Source organism: Calidris pugnax, unplaced genomic scaffold (genome assembly GCF_001431845.1).
Source record: "Calidris pugnax isolate Ruff unplaced genomic scaffold, ASM143184v1 scaffold27, whole genome shotgun sequence".
Taxonomy (NCBI): Eukaryota; Metazoa; Chordata; class Aves; order Charadriiformes; family Scolopacidae; genus Calidris; species Calidris pugnax.
The window spans coordinates 19,940,154-19,962,195 of NW_015090893.1; the positions used below are offsets into that span (position 1 = coordinate 19,940,154).

The 22,042-nt window shown below is 40.8% G+C and overlaps 1 protein-coding gene across 1 annotated transcript in view; it reads left to right on the plus strand.

Annotated features, from left to right (window-relative positions):
- Positions 1-22,025, plus strand: part of KDM3B (lysine (K)-specific demethylase 3B) — a 44,072-nt gene extending 22,047 nt beyond the window's left edge. The window contains exons 15-24 of the mRNA XM_014947790.1: positions 535-791; positions 1,735-2,001; positions 9,841-10,012; positions 13,098-13,188; positions 13,273-13,403; positions 16,694-16,813; positions 17,613-17,752; positions 18,096-18,272; positions 18,828-18,962; positions 20,676-22,025. Coding sequence (XP_014803276.1) covers positions 535-791; positions 1,735-2,001; positions 9,841-10,012; positions 13,098-13,188; positions 13,273-13,403; positions 16,694-16,813; positions 17,613-17,752; positions 18,096-18,272; positions 18,828-18,962; positions 20,676-20,756 — 1,571 coding nt within the window. The 3' untranslated portion in view covers positions 20,757-22,025. The remainder of the gene's footprint in view (positions 1-534; positions 792-1,734; positions 2,002-9,840; positions 10,013-13,097; positions 13,189-13,272; positions 13,404-16,693; positions 16,814-17,612; positions 17,753-18,095; positions 18,273-18,827; positions 18,963-20,675) is intronic.
- Positions 22,026-22,042: the final 17 nt, after the last annotated feature.

The window sequence follows — 22,042 nt, forward strand, 5'->3', positions numbered from 1 at the left end:
GTTTGAGTGTGATTCTCAATATGAAATAACTGTTTACGGAATACGCCTCCCAGCTGTCAGAGGTAGCATGACTAACACAGGATTTCTTCTTGTCCATACATCTAGCATGAACTACTTGATATGTCACTGTTAAATGTTCATGACAGTTTCACTAGTTTTGCAGGGGTTAGTCACTGTAGTATTTTGACTACAGTTAAAATCTGAAATATTTCATATTGAAACGTTAATTCAGAAAGTCAAGGAAATGTTTTTTAACTGAGGCTGTTGCAGAGTTGTGTTTTCTTGTTCAGATCAAATCTGCTGTGTTACTCAAAACCTTACCAGCATGCTAAAGGTAAAATCTATCTGAAGTATGCAGTGTATTTGATTTCTCTTTGACGTGCCTCACTCACTGTTGCAGTGATAATTTACCTTTATCACAAGATTCCGTCAATACCCTATTTAATGCAAGAGCAAATAATTTCAGAGAACTTTGTGATCATTTAAACTTTCCTTTTTGTTCCTTTTTTTTTTAATGTTGTATTTATCTTGCAGAATCAGGATCACTGAGGTCAGTGCTTAATAAAGAATCCCACTCGCCCTTTGGATTGGATTCCTTCAACTCCAGTACAAAGGTTTCCCCACTAACCCCAAAGCTGTTCAATAGCCTCTTGTTGGGCCCTGTGACATCCAGCAGCAAAACTGAAGGCTCCAGCCTCAGAGACCTGCTGCACACGGGGCCAGGAAAGCTTCCTCAGGTCCCGCTCGACACAGGAGTCCCCTTTCCTCCCGTTTTTTCTGCAGCTTCTACGGTAAATAATTTTGTATTCCTTCAATGATACCTGTTCTAGAGAATTGTGGTGCTAATTGTTACTTTGTGGTTTGATTTATTACTACTCTGGAGAAGCTATTCCTTGCAAGATACCAAGAAAGTTAGTTAAATGCAGCCTTTAATTGTTTAAATTATAATCAGCATCCCTATAAAAGCTCATTTTAAATTCCACATCTTCAAAAATGTTGCAAGAGCATACCACAGAAAAAGACAAAAACCTATGAGCAAATCAGTTCCTTAAAAAAACTTATGTATACTTGAAAGGCATTTAACATAGAATATGAATTTAAGAAATTAAGGTGTAGTTGCTGTTTCTGGATGCCTTTTCTAGAATAAGGATACTTTGTTTCTCTTCATCCTGGAAAAGAGAATGCTTTGGGGATCTGATTGATCTTATTTTGCTGTAGACAATATGGAGATATTCCTTTTACAAGGATGCATGGTAAAAGGGCAAGAGGCAACGGACACAGGTTGCTTCAGGGGAAGTTCTATAGATATAAGAAAAAATTCCCTTTTAACGTTCAAGCAGTGGAATAGGCCGCTTCTGAGAAGCGATGTAATCTCCTTCCTTGAGAAGTTACAGTTTGGCTTGATCCAGCCCAGGGTGACTTAACCTGATTTCAGCAGAAAGTTACACCAAATGATCTCTAGGTCTTCTTTCTGACCTAAACTCTTCTATAATTCCAGGAATATTGTCTACTGAATCTTCAGTTATGAATAGTGTTATGTTTTAGACTGATAGTTTTGCATATGGTAAATTTTCTGTTCTTTCTGGATACACACCTGTCTCTGAGCTGATTTGTTTACTGTTGCATGCTTTTTTAATAGCAAGATGTCTGTGACTAAAATCTGAAGAGAGCAGATATGCGTTAATATGTATGCTGTTGCAAGACTAAACTTACCTCTGGATTTACATCTTCTAGGGGCCCAAAGGTAAAGCCAGCCTGCCTAACTTCTTAGATCATATCATTGCTTCTGTGGTGGAAAATAAGAAGACATCTGATGCTGCAAAACGAGCTAGTAATGTAGCTGACACACAGAGAGAGGTGAAGGAAATGGTAATGGGCTTAAATGTACTGGATCCACACACTTCGCACTCTTGGCTGTGTGATGGTAGACTCCTTTGCCTTCATGATCCTAGCAACAAAAACAACTGGAAGATCTTCCGGGAGTGCTGGAAACAAGGCCAGGTGGGTGATGACAAATAGCCAACCCTTCTGCTTATAAGTATCTTGAAATTTTAACCTGTACCTTGGTTATTGACGAGTCCATTCAAACTTTACCAGTTGCTCCTGAGTGAATATGATGAATGAACATTTCAGCTGTAGCGCAAGAGGCAGGGGGCACAGCAACCCTGTCTGCTCCATCTGTACTGACTCGAGCCCATGTGCCCTTGCACGTTGACCTTTTCTCAGCTTACCAGTGTGAGAGTGTTTGCTGTGACAACCTTTTCAGTTGTGGTATGATTTATGCAGAACCTGCTCTGCTACAGCCCAGTAGTGAATCTACTCTGATTTCCTCCATGCATCCTAGCATCTACCCCATTCCAGCTGCAGCATGTACAAGAATAAAAATGCCGCCGGCAGTAATTTCTGCTGAAATTTTTTGGTGTACTTGATGCAGTGTCTCATCCTGAACCTACAGCCTGTGTGTACCCAAGTATTGTTTTGAACTTGGCATCTCGTGTATTGAGCACTCTCCTGGATCATCTGAAGGGTCATCAACTAGTTAGGCCTTCAGTCAAGAGACTGGATCTTAGACCTGTTGCCATTGTAGCCACTTTTTCAGATCTCAATCCATAGTGCTACAGCTTAGACTTCTTCAGAGATTCATAAAGTTTGGCCTGGTCAGACAAGCTGAGTCTTAAAAAAAGGGGCAAGTAGCTGCTGTTGCAGGGGAAGCGAACCCATAGCTGTAACAGAATATGGTGTCCATCAGTGTTCAAATTGAGTTCTTGGCACTCGGTTCTGCAGCTACCTGTGATGGGGGGAGGGCCATCTGTCAGTCTGGCTTTGGTAAATTTGGCAGAAACCATGACAGCTTACTACTCTGAATTGAGATCGTTGGTCCTAGACAGTTATATCCATCATCATCTTTTCTGGAGAGGTCCTTTTTGCCAGCTGTTGTTATTGTGCTAATGCTCTTGGCACTCACATTCCATACTTACTTGTGGTTGCTCACAAGATGTGCTGAGCTGTAGTGGAGGAACAGATCAGGCTGCGTGTTCCTCTTCTGGCATTCAGGGTCCATTCCTGCCAGAAGTAGAGTACTTTTCAGTTGTTTAGCCTGTCCCATCGGACTGCACATTCTCTGGGTTGTCTGGACACAAGGATAACTAGCACGCAGCCATGAGAACTGCAGAGAGGATTGTGGCAGCACCAAGCACAGAGTTACCAGTTCTTGTTTCTGACTCCTCTAGCCAGCTCCTAACAGGTGGAAAAGCGCCTACTGTGCAGCACACCCTCGCTTCTCTGACTAGAAACTTAGCTTGCTGCTGGTATTGCCAGCTTGCCCCCTAATTACAGTTACCTTTTTGTCCTGATTTTTTTAGTAGTACACAAGGGTCTCATCTCTTTTTTTTGAACCTGTTGCATCTTTCTGATTTCTGGAGGATTTCAGATAATTCTTTTGCAGTGCTGTGGTGTCAGATTGTGCCTGACTTGGCAAAGAGCTCCTTAGTTTCTGGTCAGTATACTCTGATAATTTTCTCAACCCTCTCTGTCAGCAAATAATGCTGTCTCTCTGAGGAGGATCCTAAGTATTTTGGAAGCTACTTACAAAGATGTTGCTTGTCAGTTTCTCTGCAAATGAGACTGGCTGATTACCAGTTGCAAGGTGCTGCATTTGGCTGTAGGGTTCTTGGCTGTTAATGAATCCTGAGAGACTCCGTATGGAATCCAGACATGTGATTCCGACCTTCTTTCAGATGTGTAGCTTGCAGTGTGCATCGCCTTCTAAGCTGGTGCACACTCTGAGGCTCTGGCCACAGCTGTCGTGCTCATGTACTATTCATGGCCCTCTGTTTTAGGCTTTGCCCCAAGATGTGCTTATTGACACTTTTGGATGACTTCATCATTGAAAGGACCCGTTGTATAGCAACAGAATAGGCGAATCCCTTGGTCATTCAAGGATTCTCCAGTGGTGTTGTGCTCACTTGAGTTTCCTACTGAAATGTTGAAAGCAACCAAACTGAACCTCTCATTCCAGCACAGGAGAGAGCAGGTGACCCAGGCAGGCATCGCTGGCTTGATAAGGCTATTCTAAACAGAATTTATTCAAGCAGAGATTCTCTCAACAAACTCTGCTCTGTCACAGTTCTCCTTCAGCTGACATCCTCCTGTAGATCCTAGCTGTACCTTTAAAAGTTAAGAACATTAATTCCACTGTCATCCCCAAATCACGTTCCCCTTCCCATTTCGTGAGCTGGAAAAGGTTATGTGGAAGAAAACCTCTTAGCTACCCTCCCAGCACAATAAATGCAACCTGGACAGTAGGTCTGAGCCATACGAAGATCTTAGCCATAGTAGCATCCCAAATTGTTAAAAGAGAAAATTCTTTTCCCTTGATGTTTGGCTAACGAATGGCACTCCTCCAGCATTATGCAGAAGAGCAACATTTTCCAACTCCCGTGTCTTGGAAATTGTCAGAAATAACTTAAACTCTGTCTTAGCCCAGAATTCACCAGGAGACCATAGCATTAATTCTTTATGAAGTCATTCTTCAAGAGCATTTTGATCTCCTGAACGTGGGGATACTATCAGGATTATCATCCTGTAGCAACCTGTTCTTTTCTGAATTTTAATGCTAGGCTTTCCTCTTTTTTGAGATGCTAAAGATTTGTGGTGGTGTTAGAGATTTTTATTTGTTTTCTTCTTGTAATCTGAGAGCAGATCTGGCAGGAAATGTTTATGAGCCAAGTCCACTATCCTTTTATTTTGCAAATAGCTATGTTCTTTACTAGAGAAAACATTTTCTTTTTTCCATGAGAAGTTCTCTGCTTAATAGCTGGAAGGGTTCTGTTACGATGAGTAGAATTTTATGTTATTTTTTTAAATTGTTATATTCAAGTGGTCCAATGAATACAGCAGGGATCAAAATTTGTCATTATTTTCCAGGTCTAAGTCTACCTGGCAACAGTTTCTGCCCATCCTGTTAAAGCTACTGTTATTCTATTCCTCATCCATGATTCCTAGGCTTTTGTAGAATATGATTAAAACCTTTCTGTTGCGTTATTCTTACAATTCCTGCTGGGACCATGAAATATATTTAAACTTGGGATGAGTGTATCTGCTCTATCATCATAGGGAGGTTTGCTGCTTGTCAGGGCCTCACATTTGGGACATAGTGGAAAGGCTGCCAAAGCCTGTCTGTCCCTCGGAGGTTTACCCTCTGCTACTCTTCCATATCGGCACAAACAATACTACTAGGGAGACCTGGGGCGTGTCAGGAGTGACTATATGTCTCTAGGAGTATTGTTCAAGGCCAAAGAGCCCCAGTGGCTTTCTTAATCCTGCTGGTGAAGGGTAGAGGGTGCACTGATCCTGCATGTCAACCACTGTTTGCGCAGTTGGTTTTGACAGCAGAGCTTGGAGACTTATGGTAATAGGAACCTCTTTGAGGATTGAGGACTGCTTGGAAGAGATGGGATCCATCTAAGTGGGGCAAAAGCATCTTTGCCAACAGGCTTGCCCGCCTGATTAGGAGAGCTATAAGCCAGGAATGATAAGGGAGGGAGAGTATAACTAGTGATCAAAACAGGGATTCGTTGATTGGGTTGGCAGGCAAGCAGTGTGGCGTGATTTGAGCAGGAGAAATCTCAGACTCAGGAAAACAGGGATGAAAGATGTTCACCTCAAACTTAACGCACATAAGCAAGGAAATGTCTACATCATGGCATTGTGAGGAAAGTTCTTCTACCATTTCTGGGAAATCAGCATGACTAGGTGCCTTTCTGAAGTGCCTGTGCACTAATGCAGATGCCAAAGGGACAAACATGAGGAATTAGTGTGCAGTTGCACGGGCACAATCTCATTGGTATGATGGAGAAGTGGCGGGATAGCTCATGCAGCTGTAGCATGGCAAGGGGATAGGTACAGGCTGTTCAGGAAGGACAATTCAGGAATGACAGATCATGAAGACAAGGAAGGAGCATTTCTCTTTATGTGAGGGAATAGCTGGAATGCAAGAAAATACACAGGAATGGATGACGAGCTATTTGAGAGCTTGTGGGCCAGGATTAGTGAGCCCACTAATATGGGCAATGTTGTGGCAAGTATCTGCTGCAGACCACCTGATAAAGAAAAAATAAAAAGGCCTTCTTCAGACAACTGGAGGAAGTCCTTTGTTCACACTTCCCGGGCCTCATGGGGCCACCATGATATCTGCTGGAGGAATAACACAACAGGTCACAGGCACTCCTGAAATTTTGTGGAGTGCATTGATGACAATATCCTGACAAGGAGCCGCTTAGGGACAGGTACTCTTTTGGACCTCATGCTTAAACACAAGGAAGAACTGCTTGTTGATTTAAAGGTAAGGGACAGCTTTGGCTGCAGTGACTATCAGGTGGCAGGATTTGGCTCAAGATCCTGAGAGGAGGGAGCAAAGCAAAAAAGCAACAGCACAAGCTCAGGCTTCAGGAGAGCAGACTTTCGCCTTTTCAGGTATCTGCTTGGAAGAATCCCTTGAGATATGGTCCTGAAGGGAACAGGGACTGAGAAATGCTGGTTGAATCATGCTTAAACTGCCTTGTCTTCTGTGATGAGATGACTGGCTTGGTGGATGAGGGCAGAGCACTGGATGGTTTTTATCTTAACTTTAGTAAGTCTTTTGATACTGTCATAATGTCATCAAGCAAACTGATGAAGTACAGACTGGCTAAGTGGACAGTGTGGTGAATTTAAAACTGACTGAAGTGCCATGCTTAGAGGGTTGTGATTGCAGTCACTAGTGGTGTACCCCAGGCCTGTATGCGGTTGAGTACTATTTAACATCCTCATTAATGACCTAGATGGCAGAGTTCATATACCATCAGCAAGCTTACAGACGATACCAAACTGGGAGGAATGGCTGATATGCCAGATGATGGTGCTGCTATTCAGGGGGACCTGGACAGCCTGGAGAACTGGACCAAGAGGAATCTCATGATGTTCAGCAAGGGAAAATGTGAAATCCTGCACCTCAGGAGGAATAACAGCCTGCAGCACTATGTGCTGGGGGGCAGCCAGATGGAAAGGACCTGGAAGGTCCTTTCCCTGGAAGGACCCTGGGGTCACGGTGGACAAGGAGGTGACCATGAGCCAAGAATGCGTCCTTGGAACAAAGAAGGGCAGCAGCATGCTGGGCTGCATTAGGAAGCAGGTCAAGGGAAGTGATCCTTGCCCTCTACTCTTCACTGGTGGAGGCTTCACCTGGAGTGCTGTGTCCAGTGCTGGGCTCCCCAGTATGAGAAGGACATGGACTGGTGGAGCAAGTCCAGCGAAGGGCCACAAAGATGATTAATGGGCTAGAGCATCTTTTATATGAAGAGAGGCTGAGATCTGGGGCTGTTCAGCCTGGAGAAGAGAAGGCTTGGGAGCTTGTGGGGGGGAAATCTTACCAATGTGCATAAATACCTGATGAGAGGGAGTGAGGAAGAGGGAGCCAGGCTCTGCTCAGCAGTGCCCACTGACAGGGCAAGAGGCAATGGGCACAAATTAAAATCAAGGAAGTTCAACCTGAATGCAAGAAAACACTTATTTTTTATTTTTTTTTTAGTATGAGGGTGGTCCCTTCCAACCCAAATGTTTCTGTGGTTCTGTGGGGGTTTTTTGCCTTTTTTCCCCCGAAGTTGACAGGAGTAAAGTTAACAATGCCTTTATTGTTTTCTTAAACCTCACTCTTCTGGAGTAGAGGTTTCATTACTGTTTTGTAGAATTTAAGAGCTATGTTGTGTTATATTTGAAAACCAAGGCCATTGCATTATCCCCAAAGTTGTTGTGTTGTTTTTTTTTCTTTCATTCATTTCTGAATTAATAGTTGTCCTTGCTTAGGGACTAAAATGGATACTAGTCCTGTTAGAGACCATTGGGCAATCTAGGTGAAGCAGTGATTAGTTACTAAAGTGCTTTTAAACAACATAACTTTGGAGTTCCTGGAGCTCTGTAGGTATTTGTCTGATGGGAACATCTAGGGGCATCTGTGCTCCTCAGGATTGTACTGGCCTCTTCATGTGAGTAAACCTAACACCTTCAGGTCATTGTTAATGTATGGGGCACAGCTTGGAATTGATTCCAACTTGCACAGACATGTGAACTGTCATTTGAATGTAGGTAGCAGTTACTAAAACTAGAGTTCTTCAGGTGGGATAGTCCATGTGCAAGTTCACTTCATACCTTCTTTTCCTTGAGTCTTGTAACTCTTTCTAGACATTGTGTGGTGAGAGGAACTGATGAGGTCTTGGCCAGTATTGGGAGGATTGTCTGGTAGACCTTTTCATGGTATTGTCAGTTTAGCAAATGCCTTGAGCATTTACAGGGAGAGGCCACTCAAATCTCAGAGTGAAATGTATATACATGGTTAACCTAAACATCGTAAAACCCCTTTTGCAAGTGAACAGCCACTTTTCTGCTACCTGGTTTTGTACTAGGGAATTAATGATGATCCATGATTATGCATAAAGGATGAGTGAATTAGTTAAAAATTCTTTATCAGAATATGAATATTTCATATGAGAAGGCTTTACTACAAAGGCTGTTTCTAGTGGTAGTTGCATTTGTCCTTAAAAAAAGGAGAGGTGGTGGGACTCGACACCCTCTGTACTTACCAGGCAGACTGACTTTGGCTGCCAGGCCCTTGCCCAGCCGCTCTCTCACTCCCCCTTCTCAACAGGGCAGGGGGAGGAAATGAGGTGGGAAAGTTTGTGGGTCAAGATAAAGACAGGGAGATAACTTAAGGACCGTTGTCACGGGCAAAACAGATTCAACTGTAAGTAATTTAATTTATTGCCAATTAAAAATAGCGTAGGATGGTGGGGAACAAAGACAAAGCTAAAAACACCTTACCCCCACCCACACTTCCTTCGTCCTAAAGGCTCAACTTTACTACTTCATCACTGACTTTTCTATCTCCTCTCCCCCCAGTGCGGCACTGGGGGGTGGAGAATAGTGGGGGTTGCGGTCAGTTCGTAACACTTCATCTCTGCTGCTCCTTCCTCCTAGCGCTTTTCCCCTGCTCCAGAGTGGAATCCCTCCCACAGAACACTATTCTTCATGAACTGCTCCAGCATGGGCCCTCTCTGTGGGCTGCAGTCCTTCAGGAATAGACTGCTCCGCTGTGGGTCCCCAACGGGCCACAGTCTCGGCCAAAAATGTTGCTCTTGCATGAGCTTCCTTCCAAGGGCAGCAGCTCCAGTGTGGGCTCCACATGGACTGCAGCTTCCCTCAGGGAATCTACCTCTGCTTCAGTGTGTGGTCCTCCACAGGCTGCAGCGTGGATATCTGCTCCACTGTGGTCCTCCACAGGAGGCAGTGTGGGTATCTAGAGCACCTCCTCCCCCTGACCCTTCACTGACCTTGGTGTCTGCAGAGTTGTTTCTCCCATTTCTCTCTCCCCCCTCCTGCCCCCTAAGCAGCTGCGGAGCATGTTTTACACTTTCTTATTATCACAGAGGTGCCACCAGCATCAATTATGGGCTCAGCTTTGGCCAGCAATGAGTCTTTTGGAGCCAGGTGGAGCCATCTGTGTCTGTCACGGGGCAGCTCCCAGCCCCATCTCTCAGAGCCCACCCCAGCGCCAGCACCTCGCCGTGTAGTACACTTCCCTTGGGAGGTCTGATACAATACTGCTTCTAAGGCAACTGCACGTGGACTGGAGCTGAAGTTTGCTCTGACTCTGGTTATTTGTTTGATGCACAAAAATCAGACATGGATGAAAATAGATTTGTGGTGTCTTTTGTATGATGGTAGCCAGGAGTCTCAGCTCTTAAAGTTTGGCTGCATGTGTAAGAAATTTGGTTATGGTGGAGTAAGCATTCATCTTTGTATTCTCAGCCCGTGCTGGTATCTGGTGTCCATAAGAAGTTGAAGTCAGAGCTTTGGAAACCAGAAGCTTTCAGCCTGGAATTTGGAGATCAAGATGTAGATTTGGTGAACTGCAGGAACTGTGCCATAATTTCAGACGTGAAAGTGCGTGACTTCTGGGATGGCTTTGAGATAATATCTAGTAAGTAATATCTATGGCTGACTAGTTTAACTGAGCAGTTTGTCTTGCTACCTTCAATTCCTCCTTTTCCACCTATATTATCAAAAAAATAATAATTTTTTAAAAATCCGAATAGCTATCCATCTCATGCTAAGAAGCCATTGCTCCTTAGTTGTAGCGCACCCTAGAAAATACTTTATTGGTGAAGATTAAGGCAGGGCTGCCCAAGAAAACTTCATCTGTACTACAGCGTGGTTGGTGTGTGTTACTTTCATGTCTCAAAAGATGATCCATTTCATGGGAAACTACTTTTTTTTGAACATTCCTCAGTGAAATTAATCATCAGTTACCATTATTAAGACAGTAAGTAAATTGACTACCCTTACTCTCCTTCCAACCTCAACATTTATTGAAAAACTAAGGGAACCTGCAAAGCTAAAATGGACTGAGGCTTTTGATGCTAAAACTGACTTCGTGGAATTCATCAACTAAGTGAACTTGACATTGCAAATTATTTTTATAGTAGATCATCTGCAATTACAAATACAAGTCCATCTGTATTATGAAGAGCAATGCTGTATGTGTACCTCATGTTATAATTACTTCATGCTTGAGTTCTTCTTTGAGAACACCTTCTGTCAAGTGTGGATGTGGAAATGGAAGCTAACCAGCTAAGATTCCTGGTGCTAAAACTGGTCAGATTAAAGAGTTTCTGAAAAGCAGAGTGCTCTTTTTCAGATTGTACATACCTAGATCAGAGTGGTCTTACATTTACAGATGTTAGAGTTGTAATGGTTCATTGCAATGTTGCTGACTTCAGCATTGTGAATCAAAGTGTTTTCTGTATTTATTGCTTTGTGCACGTAGCAGAAATGGTGAACTATTGGATGGCATAATGGAATGTTTATTCAACAGCAAACAAAATGATAGATTTGTAGGCCAAGAATATTCTCTTCCCTAGTCATTTCCCAGTCAAATAGCTCCCAACTTTTGACTTGTTTTTATATGATTCCAAGTACAGAGTCTTGTATTTTGTATGTTAAATTTCATACTATTTCTGTTGTTACTTCAGAAATAGGTGGCCTAGAAGACTATAACAGTGTGGTCTTTCTGTGTATTAATGGTAACTGGGAAACTTCAAACTGTTTGTGCTTGGGACATTTATGAGAACAGTTAATGTCTGTGGGTCAAGTTATCTTTCAGAAATGTTATGTGTAGTTTGTCTTCAGGCAGATGTGCTCCTTTCAGCTATGTCAGCTGCTGCCTTTCTTTCAGACAGTGCCTTTACCCCACCTTGTCTGAGAAAAGTTAGTGGTCTGGGTTGGGAAACCTGATGGCTTTTGCTAGTTTGTTTTAAATACATTTTATTTAGTGTTTTTCAGCCATGTGCAACCTTCAGTTTAGGAGGGTATTGTTTGCTACTATTGCAGAGATTTCACACACTAACTTATAAGAAAACTGTTTGCAAATTATATTAATGCTGCTGACTTCTCTGCACTAGATGAATTTTAGATTCGTCAAATAAGTGGCTGGTTCACACACGCACACCACCCCCGCATTAAGTTATTGAAGAGATGTAGAACAGCCACTGAATTTGGAGGTGCTATTGAGATAATCCCTTAATTATGCCATATGATACTGTAGTTAATTTTAACTTGTGCTGTTTACTTCTAGTATCTTTGAGTTCTAAGTGGTCTTTTGGCAGATCTAACTTTTTGGTTTGATCCTTCTTAGACCTGCTTTTCTTTGCTGGTCGGATGTTTTCTGGGTTTTGTCCAGTTCTGTGTAACTTGTCAGATCTGTGTGTTTTCCTCCAGATAGCTCTTCGCTCTGTCCTTTGTGAATAGCCTCTCTACAAGTTTCTTCTTGTTGGGAACAAAGATCTTTGATGTATTCAAAATCTTGAATACAGGAAGTTCTGAAACTAAATTCAAGTCCTTGAGCTTTTCAGTTCACTTGCCTCTCTAAAATCCATAGCTCATCAAAATATGTTTTCTTTAAATCAGTCACTTTGGTTTACATAGCTGCAGTTCTTAATTCCTTTTAATTTCAATAAAGTAATTTTTTATATTGCAAATTAAGGCTGTCTTCTGTAGCCTGTTGATAGATAATGCAGATGTGATTCATAGGGCTCCAAGTGGTAGTTTCTTAGATGTGCCTTCTCTTCTGGCACTGTCAGTGGCTCTGCTGGGTCTGGGTGAGATCGGTCACTTGTTTGGCTGACAATCCATGGTAAGGTAGGAAGTGGTGAAGGATGTTACTTTCTGGGGAAAAGGGGATGTGAGGGTGTCAGATGACAGCACACCTTGTTTTCCAGCTGATGGCTTCTTGTAGAGTTGTGAAGAATCTGGTAGAAAAGTGAACTTTCTTTCTCTCTAAGTGTTACGCTAAGTTGTCTCAGCTGCTGCGCGTACCCCTCCAGATACACTCTCAGCCATTGTAACACCTGTGGCAAAACAGCGTTTGATGTGGTCAGTGCTGTCATATTGTACATCCACTGTTGTGTATGTAATGTCACCTTTCTGTGCTACCGGCTTTCTGTTACCAGTCAGGACTCACGTACAACTCTTGAAGTGAAGAACAAATGTTTGAATTCAGCACCCTGCTAATTTGAGTGCCTCCAGCAAAGAAGAATTAAAAAACCTAAAGGCTGTCATCTTCAGTAACCCTGCAGCTTTTTTGAGTGTGGTATACCATGGTTTCTTGCTTGATACTGAGGTTAGGGTTGATTTCAGAGCACAAACCAGTAACTTTAACTTCATAGAAGCACCACTCCTCTTGAAAAATAAAACTCCTCTAGACTTTGGTAAAAGTAGTGAGGCAGAATGCTTTGGAAAGGCTTGCTTTCGAAGTTGAATACAAGCTAATCTAAAACTTGGCAGCTGTGCAAGATGTCACACTTTTACTGTAGGTAATGATACCTATACCTAATTGTTAAACTGTTGTTTGGTCACACTATGATAATGCTTGGAAGCCCAAATGAAAATTAGGATCCATTTTGCTGTGCAATGAAGAAGTCTTGCTACAAAAGACTTCCAGCTTAAACAAGGTAATGGGCTGTGGTAAAAAGGTACTACATGAAGAAATCTTAATTTGTTTCTTGCAGAACGGCTCAGGTCTGAGGATGGTCAACCAATGGTACTAAAGTTAAAGGACTGGCCTCCAGGGGAGGACTTCAGAGATATGATGCCTACAAGGTCAGTAAACCACAGTATCAACGCCTACAGGACTGCTGTAGCACTACAGGAGGAAAACATGCCTCTGTTCTTTTTGCTGTCTAGGTTTGAGGACTTAATGGAAAATCTTCCTCTTCCTGAATATACCAAGAGGGATGGTAGACTGAATTTGGCTTCCAGGCTGCCAAGCTACTTTGTCCGTCCTGACTTGGGTCCCAAAATGTACAATGCCTATGGTATGTGATAATAGTTCCGCAGATGATGATTTTTGTGACTCTCTATTATATTTTATTATACTTAGGCTGCAGCATTAATCAAAACTCAGTGTTTATCCTAGAACATGCTGTCATTTTTCTTTAAATTGGCCCTGCCATCTATTCCCGTGGTAGTCCACTCTGTCAGATGTACCCTTTTTGCTTTGTGGTTTCCAAGAGATATACATATGGTAAGTTAAGCTTGCAAACAGTTATTATTTAATACATATAATAAGTGTCATACTCATACAGGTTTCAAGGAGAAGTTAATATCTTTTTGAGACCAGTTGATACATTTGAGAGGAAAATTAGCCAACTTCTGGGTACTTTGATCTGTGTGTTCTTGTTTCTGACCAGGGCTGTAATTTTTTCATTCATGTCTAACAACACAAACATGTAAACAAAACCCTCACTGTGTTTGGTTTTGTTCTCTTAAGACTGTAGTTATATAGTAGGTAAAGAGCATACAATTAGAGGAAGCCTTTATCTGAACACACAGCCTGCATGGGGCTGTGAAGCATTAAACTTTCAAATATCTGCTATATCTGTCAATATAGCAGAGTGTGGGGGACAGATGAACAAATAATGCATGTTGTATCCATTTCAATTATATCAGTTCCTGAATGTACTGACTTTGAGGTCATGGCCAAAAGCAGGTTTGGAGACTTGTAATTTAAAACAAATTATTGCTAAATAATGTCCAGGGTACATCTAAGTAACTGAATGATTTGGAATCATATACTTATCTTACTTAGGAGTAAGATAAATTACATTTAGCGTAGTTGCTCTTTGTATATACTGAAGAATGTCAAGTGATACTGATGAGGAAAAAGTTGCAGCTGTCTTACAAAGAAAGTACATGCAAGCAAACTTAGCCTAATGTAACTTCTGTAGTTCTCTGTGAATAGTGATGAGACAGTGTTGCAGGGTTTTTAAGGTTTGACTTTGCAATTATAGGTACACCTACAGTAGCAACTCGCCTGAGGACGTGAAAGATTTTTCATTGTTTTGTCTTTTTAAAAAAATGTTTTCGCTCAGTGGATTAGACTTACATTGTAAACGAACATACTGCAGTTCTGAGAAAGTGTTTGTGGTATCATTTTGGGGTTTTTTAGCAGTATGACATCACAAATAAGAGTTTAAAAAAATAGGGAGTTGTGAATTTAGGCAAATTCAGCTTATTCAGTATTTAATGGTGTTCAGCGGGGTTGGTTTATGTATTACTTGACATATGAGTTGACTGGAGGCAGCTGTACACCAAAGAGTTTATGCTGTAATCAAGCAATATATACGTGGGTGCAGCAAGAAGCAAAAGTAATTCGTGATGGCTAAATTGTGTATTGCTAGCTGCTAGCAAGGGAAGGAATAGATTCATTTTGTTGAATTTATCTTAAATGTCAAAGTTTTCTTTTCCTTTGTATCAGAGTTTGTGGAGGGAGCATTGACGGTACTTTTTTTAGCATAGAATGTAACCCTCTGCTGTTTAATCCTTCTTAGAGGTGTAGGTCTTGGTCTGAAGAGAGAAAGTATTACACTTTGTTTAATATCAAGCTAAAAGTTTCAAGAAAAAAAATTAGCTTGGTCTGTCATCAAAACCAGTTTGCTCTTAGCTGCTTTGCAGACAAATTGAATGGTGGCCCTGGATATAAAAACAGTAATTCTGTCTATTGTGAATGAGAGTAACTTTTCTAGTGTGTTAAATGTATTTTGGTTGTAAGTATATGGCTTTGTTTTCCGAGTATGTGGTGGAAAAGAGTTTTCAGTAGTGCGGTAAAGTCTTTCCTGTACTTAGCATTTTAAAGCATTAAGGTAGAAAAACTGTGACTGAAGCTTGATTCTTAAAGTGATGCTCAGTTACCTAAATGAAAAGACTATTTACAGAAGTTAACTATGATGGAATCTTAACCCATTCAACAGATTTTGTGTGTAAAGGACCCTTAAATATTGACCAATTTTTATATATAAATACCTGAATTGTTTAACGTAAGATTTGCAATTGATTTGTATTTGTATTTCCCAGCATGTGTGTGACTGTGTGACTTAGACCACTAGCAAATAATTAAGAAAAGAATGACACTTCTTAAATTATATTCTGCTGCATCTGGCAAAGCACAATTTTAAGGTGGAAGGTGTAAGGGCCCTTGCTTGAGGGCAGTAATTAACCTATCTTCTGTGAATTTGGCCTGCTTTTTTAACCTATATGTTATGTTTATCCATATTCGTATTTCAGTTGTGCTTTCTTAAAGTTCATGTCTAAATTAGTTACTGGTTTATCTATTAGTTTCTGGTCCATTACGAGAGGTACTGTGCAGTGAGTTCAGTTCCTGTGCCCAGAAGCTTATATTTTAAATAGAAAAGACTAAATATGATGTGGTCCTAAAATATAACCAGTAGTCTTGCAGTCTTGCGTGTTTGGTGATACAAAGATTTTTTAATATTTTTCCCTGTGTTACTTTCTAGAGGAGATGGTAAAGCAAAAGTAGAGAGAAAGAATGCTATAGAAGGGTCAGAGGAAGAGAGAAGAATGTGTTATATGAGAAAGTGAAAGAATTAAGCAGCAAACATTTGAAATCTTTCTCCATTACTCATAGCCACTTGAGAAAGGAGTAAGAGACCAGAGACCAGACCTTGAGAAAGGAGTAAGATCATCCAGTGCATAAAGATATAAGCAATTGAGAGTTGGCAGGTGTTTGACCTTACTAAATTGTAATCTCAATTGTTAAAGATGAGTTGGACAATAACTGCTGTGAATGCAACTGATCATACGGATTTTACAGCTGAGTATGAGAAAATAATGAACTGCTAGAGGCTTATGCTTGTAACAGTCCCATGACTTGCTGCACAGTGTGATGTTGGTGCTACTTACAGCAGTCAGGGTTTCTCTTGTACCTCCAAGCAAAGGAAAACAGCACCAAAGAATGACTACTAACTGTATTATGAAAGCTAAGTTCCCTACTATGACTGTATAAATGACCCTCAGAGAGACAAAATTGTAAACTACACATTCAGACTTTGTTTATAAATGCTTGTTTTCTCATGACTTGAGTGAACTATATTTGCTACTTCTATTTCTTGTAAAATAAAAGTGTGAGTTATCAGTAAATTTTTTACTTACGCCACACATGACATAAAAATAGCTAATTCAGCTGCCCTTTGACATTGGTTTCTGCTCTCGTCACTGTGTAAAGTTAGCTTTCTAGAAAGATCTTGCAGGCATGTTATTTCTGTAACAGCTAACATAGAATTTGATTTTATTTTACGCTCTATTATAGGCTTAATTACTGCAGAAGACAGACGAGTTGGTACCACAAACCTGCACTTGGATGTGTCTGATGCTGTTAATGTCATGGTGTATGTTGGGATTCCCATTGGCGAAGGAACCCACGATGATGGTAATGTTTGAGGAAAGCTGTTTTCTGTCCATTAAAAATCAATTGTGTGTGTGAGAGAAAGAAGACTATACCTTTTATTGTTTAAGCTTGTCATATCTATGAGATATAACCTGAATATACTGAATTTCACTGAATTTTTAGAGTTGGAAGGGACCATAGAGATCATCTAGTCCAGCTCCCCTGCTGAAGCAGGATTGCCTAGAGCAGGTTAGAGCATGTTACTCAGGACTGCATCCAGGCGAGTCTTGAAAATCTCCAGAGAAGGGGACTCCACAACCTCCCTGGGCAGCCTGTTCCAGGGCTCTGTCACCTTCACCAAGAAGTTTTTTCTCATATTTGAGTGGAAACTCCTGCGTTCCAACTTGTGCCCGGAGCCCCTTGTCCTCTCGCTGGCAACCACTGAAATACAAGGCAGTTTGCAACATCTGCTGCATGTATTTAAAAATGCAGTAATGCTTCATTGGTTCCCAACTGTGGAAGCAGCAGAGTTCTGCTAGAAATTAGATACCTCCCTGAAGAAAGGAGAAGAAAGGGTGATAAGTTACTCTTTGTTCTCCTTGTATTTGAATAATTACAGTTAGTTCAGTTTGAATTCACGACTGAGCTTTGTGATTAGCTCTCAGTTGACACATTCCCTGAATTTTGTTAAGATGAAGCTCAATGTGCTTAGAAAGGGCACTGTATGATGCAGCAGTTGCAGTAGCAATGTGACTGGATTTAGTGGCTTAACATGCTCTTTCCTTTGTCAAAAATCAGAATCTTTGTAATCATATCGCTTTTACGTGCATTCCGCTTTCAGAGGTTTTGAAAACAATTGATGAGGGAGATGCTGACGATGTAACAAAGCAGCGAATCCATGAAGGAAGAGAGAAACCTGGAGCATTGTGGCACATCTATGCTGCCAAGGATGCTGAAAAGATACGGGAACTTCTCCGGAAGGTACGTTGGTTACAAAGGAGGCTTGATTCTACAGGATTCCTTGGCAAGCTTGCTTAGAGCAGCTGAATGGTACAAATTGCTACCAGCATCAAGTGCATCGGTATTCTGATGCTGTCTTTGAGGACATTAATAGTTATTATGTTCCCAGGTTTTCAGCCTGGTCTAGAATCCTCATAGTAATGCACATGTCACTAGTTAAGACCTAAAGGAGCTTAGTGAAACTAATGTCAACCTTGAAATAGTTTGTTTGTTTGTTACATTTTTTGGTACAGAGCTATTTGTGAGCCAGCAATATCAAGGTGCTGGGTCATGGTTTCACCCCCACCCCATCTCTTGGTCCTAGGTTGGAGAAGAGCAAGGCCAAGAAAATCCCCCAGATCACGACCCCATTCATGACCAAAGCTGGTATTTGGACCAGACCTTACGAAAGCGACTCTACGATGAGCATGGTGTACAAGGCTGGGCGATAGTGCAGTTCCTTGGAGATGCTGTGTTCATTCCTGCAGGTGCTCCCCATCAGGTAAAGTCTGGCAACTCTAGGCCATACTAACAGAAAGAGTAGAATTTGAGGCAAAACAGAACTGCAACTTCAAAATAACTTTTAGTTAGTATTGCAGGTGTATTCTTTTTTCTATGTATGCAATTCTTACAGAAACTATTTGAATTGGATCTTAGTTGTTATAGTAGTAAAAATTTTATAAATACCTAAATGACATGTACAATACTGTGATGGAATTAAGAAAATAAAAAATAGGGGGAATGGTGGAGAAACACTTCTTTGTAGTAAAACTTCATCCAAAGGAACAGAATTCAAAAAAAGTGTGGAGAACAGTAGAGAACTTTCTTTAGGGAACGCTAGTGTAGAATAGGAAATGTGAGATATCATGTATTTTCTTCTGGTTTTACTGTTAAACACAATTCTGTGTGACATCAAATAGGCTTTAGTTCCTATTTCTGTAAAGTAAATGTGAAAGAGCCTAATATGGGGGGGAGAAGGGGTTGGGGTTTTTTTTTAGGTTTTGTATGGTTCATTCAATCTTGATGTATCTGTCACTTGATACGGGGTTTTTTTTAGGTCCATAATTTGTACAGCTGCATTAAAGTGGCAGAAGATTTTGTATCTCCAGAACACGTGAAGCACTGCTTCCGTCTGACCCAGGAGTTCAGGCACCTCTCTAACACTCACACAAACCATGAGGATAAACTGCAGGTAAGCGTTTCATGACAGTAGTCACTAAATAGATCCTGTGTTTTGCCCAGAACTAGAAACATGTGGTTAAGGATTTAAGAAGTAGTAACAACTTTCCACAACTTCAGAGGGTCTTATTTGATAAGTACCTAAAAAATAATTAATGCACCTATGTCTGCAGTATTATGTAAACAAAAATTAGTAATAAACTTTTGGATTTCCAGAGAACATTCCTACTATTGGACTAGTGCATGGTATTAATAAGGTCTTAAATGGCTGAATCCTGAATGGCAGTGAAGTGTGCATTCTTAAATGGGAAAATTAAATGTGTTTTGGTTTGAAGAAGCGTACCTGCTAAAACTAGTAATTACGCACTGAAGTAGTACATGGTGTGTAAGACAGTAAGTTCTACAGAGAAGACCGGGGGAGACCTTTTTTGATTTCACCTATGTGTGCTTCTGAAGAGTTAGTATCTAGTTAGTTTGCAAATTTTGTTGTCAGCATTTTTTGTGTATTAGTAATCTCTTGCATGTAAAATGAAGGAGGGTGGAGACCCGCAGAATGGCTATTCTTGCACAAGTGAGTACATGATATATAGCCAATCTTCAGTATGTCACCCAAGAATGTCAGAACTTACGTTAGTTCTTCCAAACAATTCGGTGAAAAATGGCTATAAATTTCTATATGGATTTGCACAGGATTTGAAAAAAAAGCAGAAGGATTAGCTCTCGTTATGGGGATCCAGCTTCTAACACTGTACCTCTTTGGCTGTAGTGATACAGATATGGAAGTGTTTCTGTAAATAAATAGGTTGTAAATGAATAATGCTTATTATTAAAAAAAAAAGTAACTGCTAGCAAAGTGGAACTCATTATTCCCGTGGAAAGGAATACTGGTTGTATTTGTGCCTTGCAGCCAAACTTTACTATTTTTCTTTGTAATTTTTCATGTATATTTTTATAGTATTTATAGAAACGTTTATATTTTTATATATATATTAAAAATTACAGAGACAAACTGACAAATTATACAAAAGACAGATCATATGTACATCAGGAAAAAATGATGGTACTTGCCAGTTAGTTGAGCAAGTGCAATTAGGCTACTCACTTAGAGGTGAAACTGTTCTATTCAGTTCCTAGGAACTGAACTAAAATTATTTAGATCAGAAAAATCAGCAACAAGATAGAGCTTTGATTGTTAAATAGCTGAGTGTGCAACAGATTACTGAGTACTAGTGGATTTTTCATCTCTGATCTTGCTTGCTTTCTGGAAGATACACAAATTAAAGAATTTCTAGCCTCCATACAAAGACAACAGGATGGTGATTTGTTGCATCATCTTAATTTACGTAGGGTTAAACCATATGATTTTTTTGCTTCTTTTTGGGTTCGATTCATGTGAATCTGTAAGTGGCTCGGATCACAAGGACTCCATAGTCTCATTCTTCCTAGCTCTCACAAAAGAGACTCTATCTTAAAATAATATGAGTAAATATCTGTTGTTGGGTGACTAGAAAATGGGTTAATAAATCAGTGCAGGTGTCTTAAAATACTGTCGTGTAACCATGACATTTAAAATTTATGCTGTTGATATCCCAAAGCAGTGATAGTATATACTTTGTGTATGCTTGCCAGCTATCAGGAATTCGGTTGTCAAAACTGATAGTGTAGGTGTGTAAGACTCTCCTGTTAGTCTGTAGAGGCTGATTTATTTATTTTTTTCCTGTTACAGGTGAAGAACATTATCTACCATGCAGTGAAAGATGCTGTTGGCACACTGAAAGCTCATGAATCCAAACTAGCTAGATCGTAGGAATTGCTAATTCCCAAGGCCCTGTGAAGTCAGCCTTCTGCTCACAGTCTATCCAGGGACTGCGCACGACTGTCTCTGCCGGAGCGGAGGCTTCGCCCAGAGCTGGTGTGGTCAGTATTACACACACTCTTCAGCTACTGTTTTCTACGCTGCCTCAACACTGAGGGTCTAATGGAAGGTCGCACTGTTACATGCAGAATTCCAGATTCTAACGAAAGGTGCCATGTCCCTTTCCTGTGGCCTTTTGCAAATTGGGAGAACATGGAAACCACTTGGTGTTCCTGCATATTATGATTAGAAATGGTATAAAGAGTGTGGATGGTTTTTTTCCTCATGCCTAGTTAGTCTCCACAAAGTTAGAAGGAATGTGCTGGAGGTGGGTTGTCCTGCTGCAGACTTAGTTGATAGCTGCTGGAGGAGTGTGACCAACAGTAGCCCAACTGCAGAAATTCAAGCAAACTTCCCATGTGAGATACAGGCCAAGGAAAAGAATAAAGCTATTCTCTGCACTCCCCTTCTTGTAGCCGTTTCTCTATACACTGTAGAGTTGCAGAAATAAAGGGAGAACCCACTTTTTTTTTTTCCCCAGGAGACTCCAGAAATAGGAGAATTGTGTATTTAGTGAAAAACTAGGTTTGTAGTGAAACAGTTAATATTTCATGAAAGTAGATATTTTTAGTATTTTTGAAGTACCACAACTGTTCCTGGATTTTCAAGGAAAGGCGCATTACATTTAGTCTTCCTTTCAATAAAATCAAGAAGAGATTTTTAGAAAGCAGTCCAAAATAGCACAAAAACAGCCAAAGGAGAAGTGAATAGAAATTGACACCCCACCTCCCTTGCCCTTATTTCTCACCCATCTTCCCCCCTCACCCTATGCCACGCTGCTTCCTCAGAATGAGAAGTAAAAAGGAGTATAAACTCTGTTCTCGCGTGGAGATGTTGTACATCTCTCCCTGCACTGGTGACTGCAGGCAATAGTTCACCCGATACCAGTGCTCGCTGAAAACATCTATCCTTTCCAAAGTGAAGGAAAAGTTAACTTTCAGTGTCAACTTTGTCCAGAACTATTTTAAGTAAAATGTTCCTGCTTGATAGAACTGTATTCAGAATTTACTAATGTCAGCATTGATGCAATGGATTTCATTGTCTGGGTACATGGGGAAATGTATCTACCTTATATCCAGCTGTACTGTAGTGCCACCTGCAGGCCTGTTAATATGTTCACGGTTATTTCATTTTTTTAAAAATAAAAGTCATTTACTGTAACAGCCTGGGACGTTTCT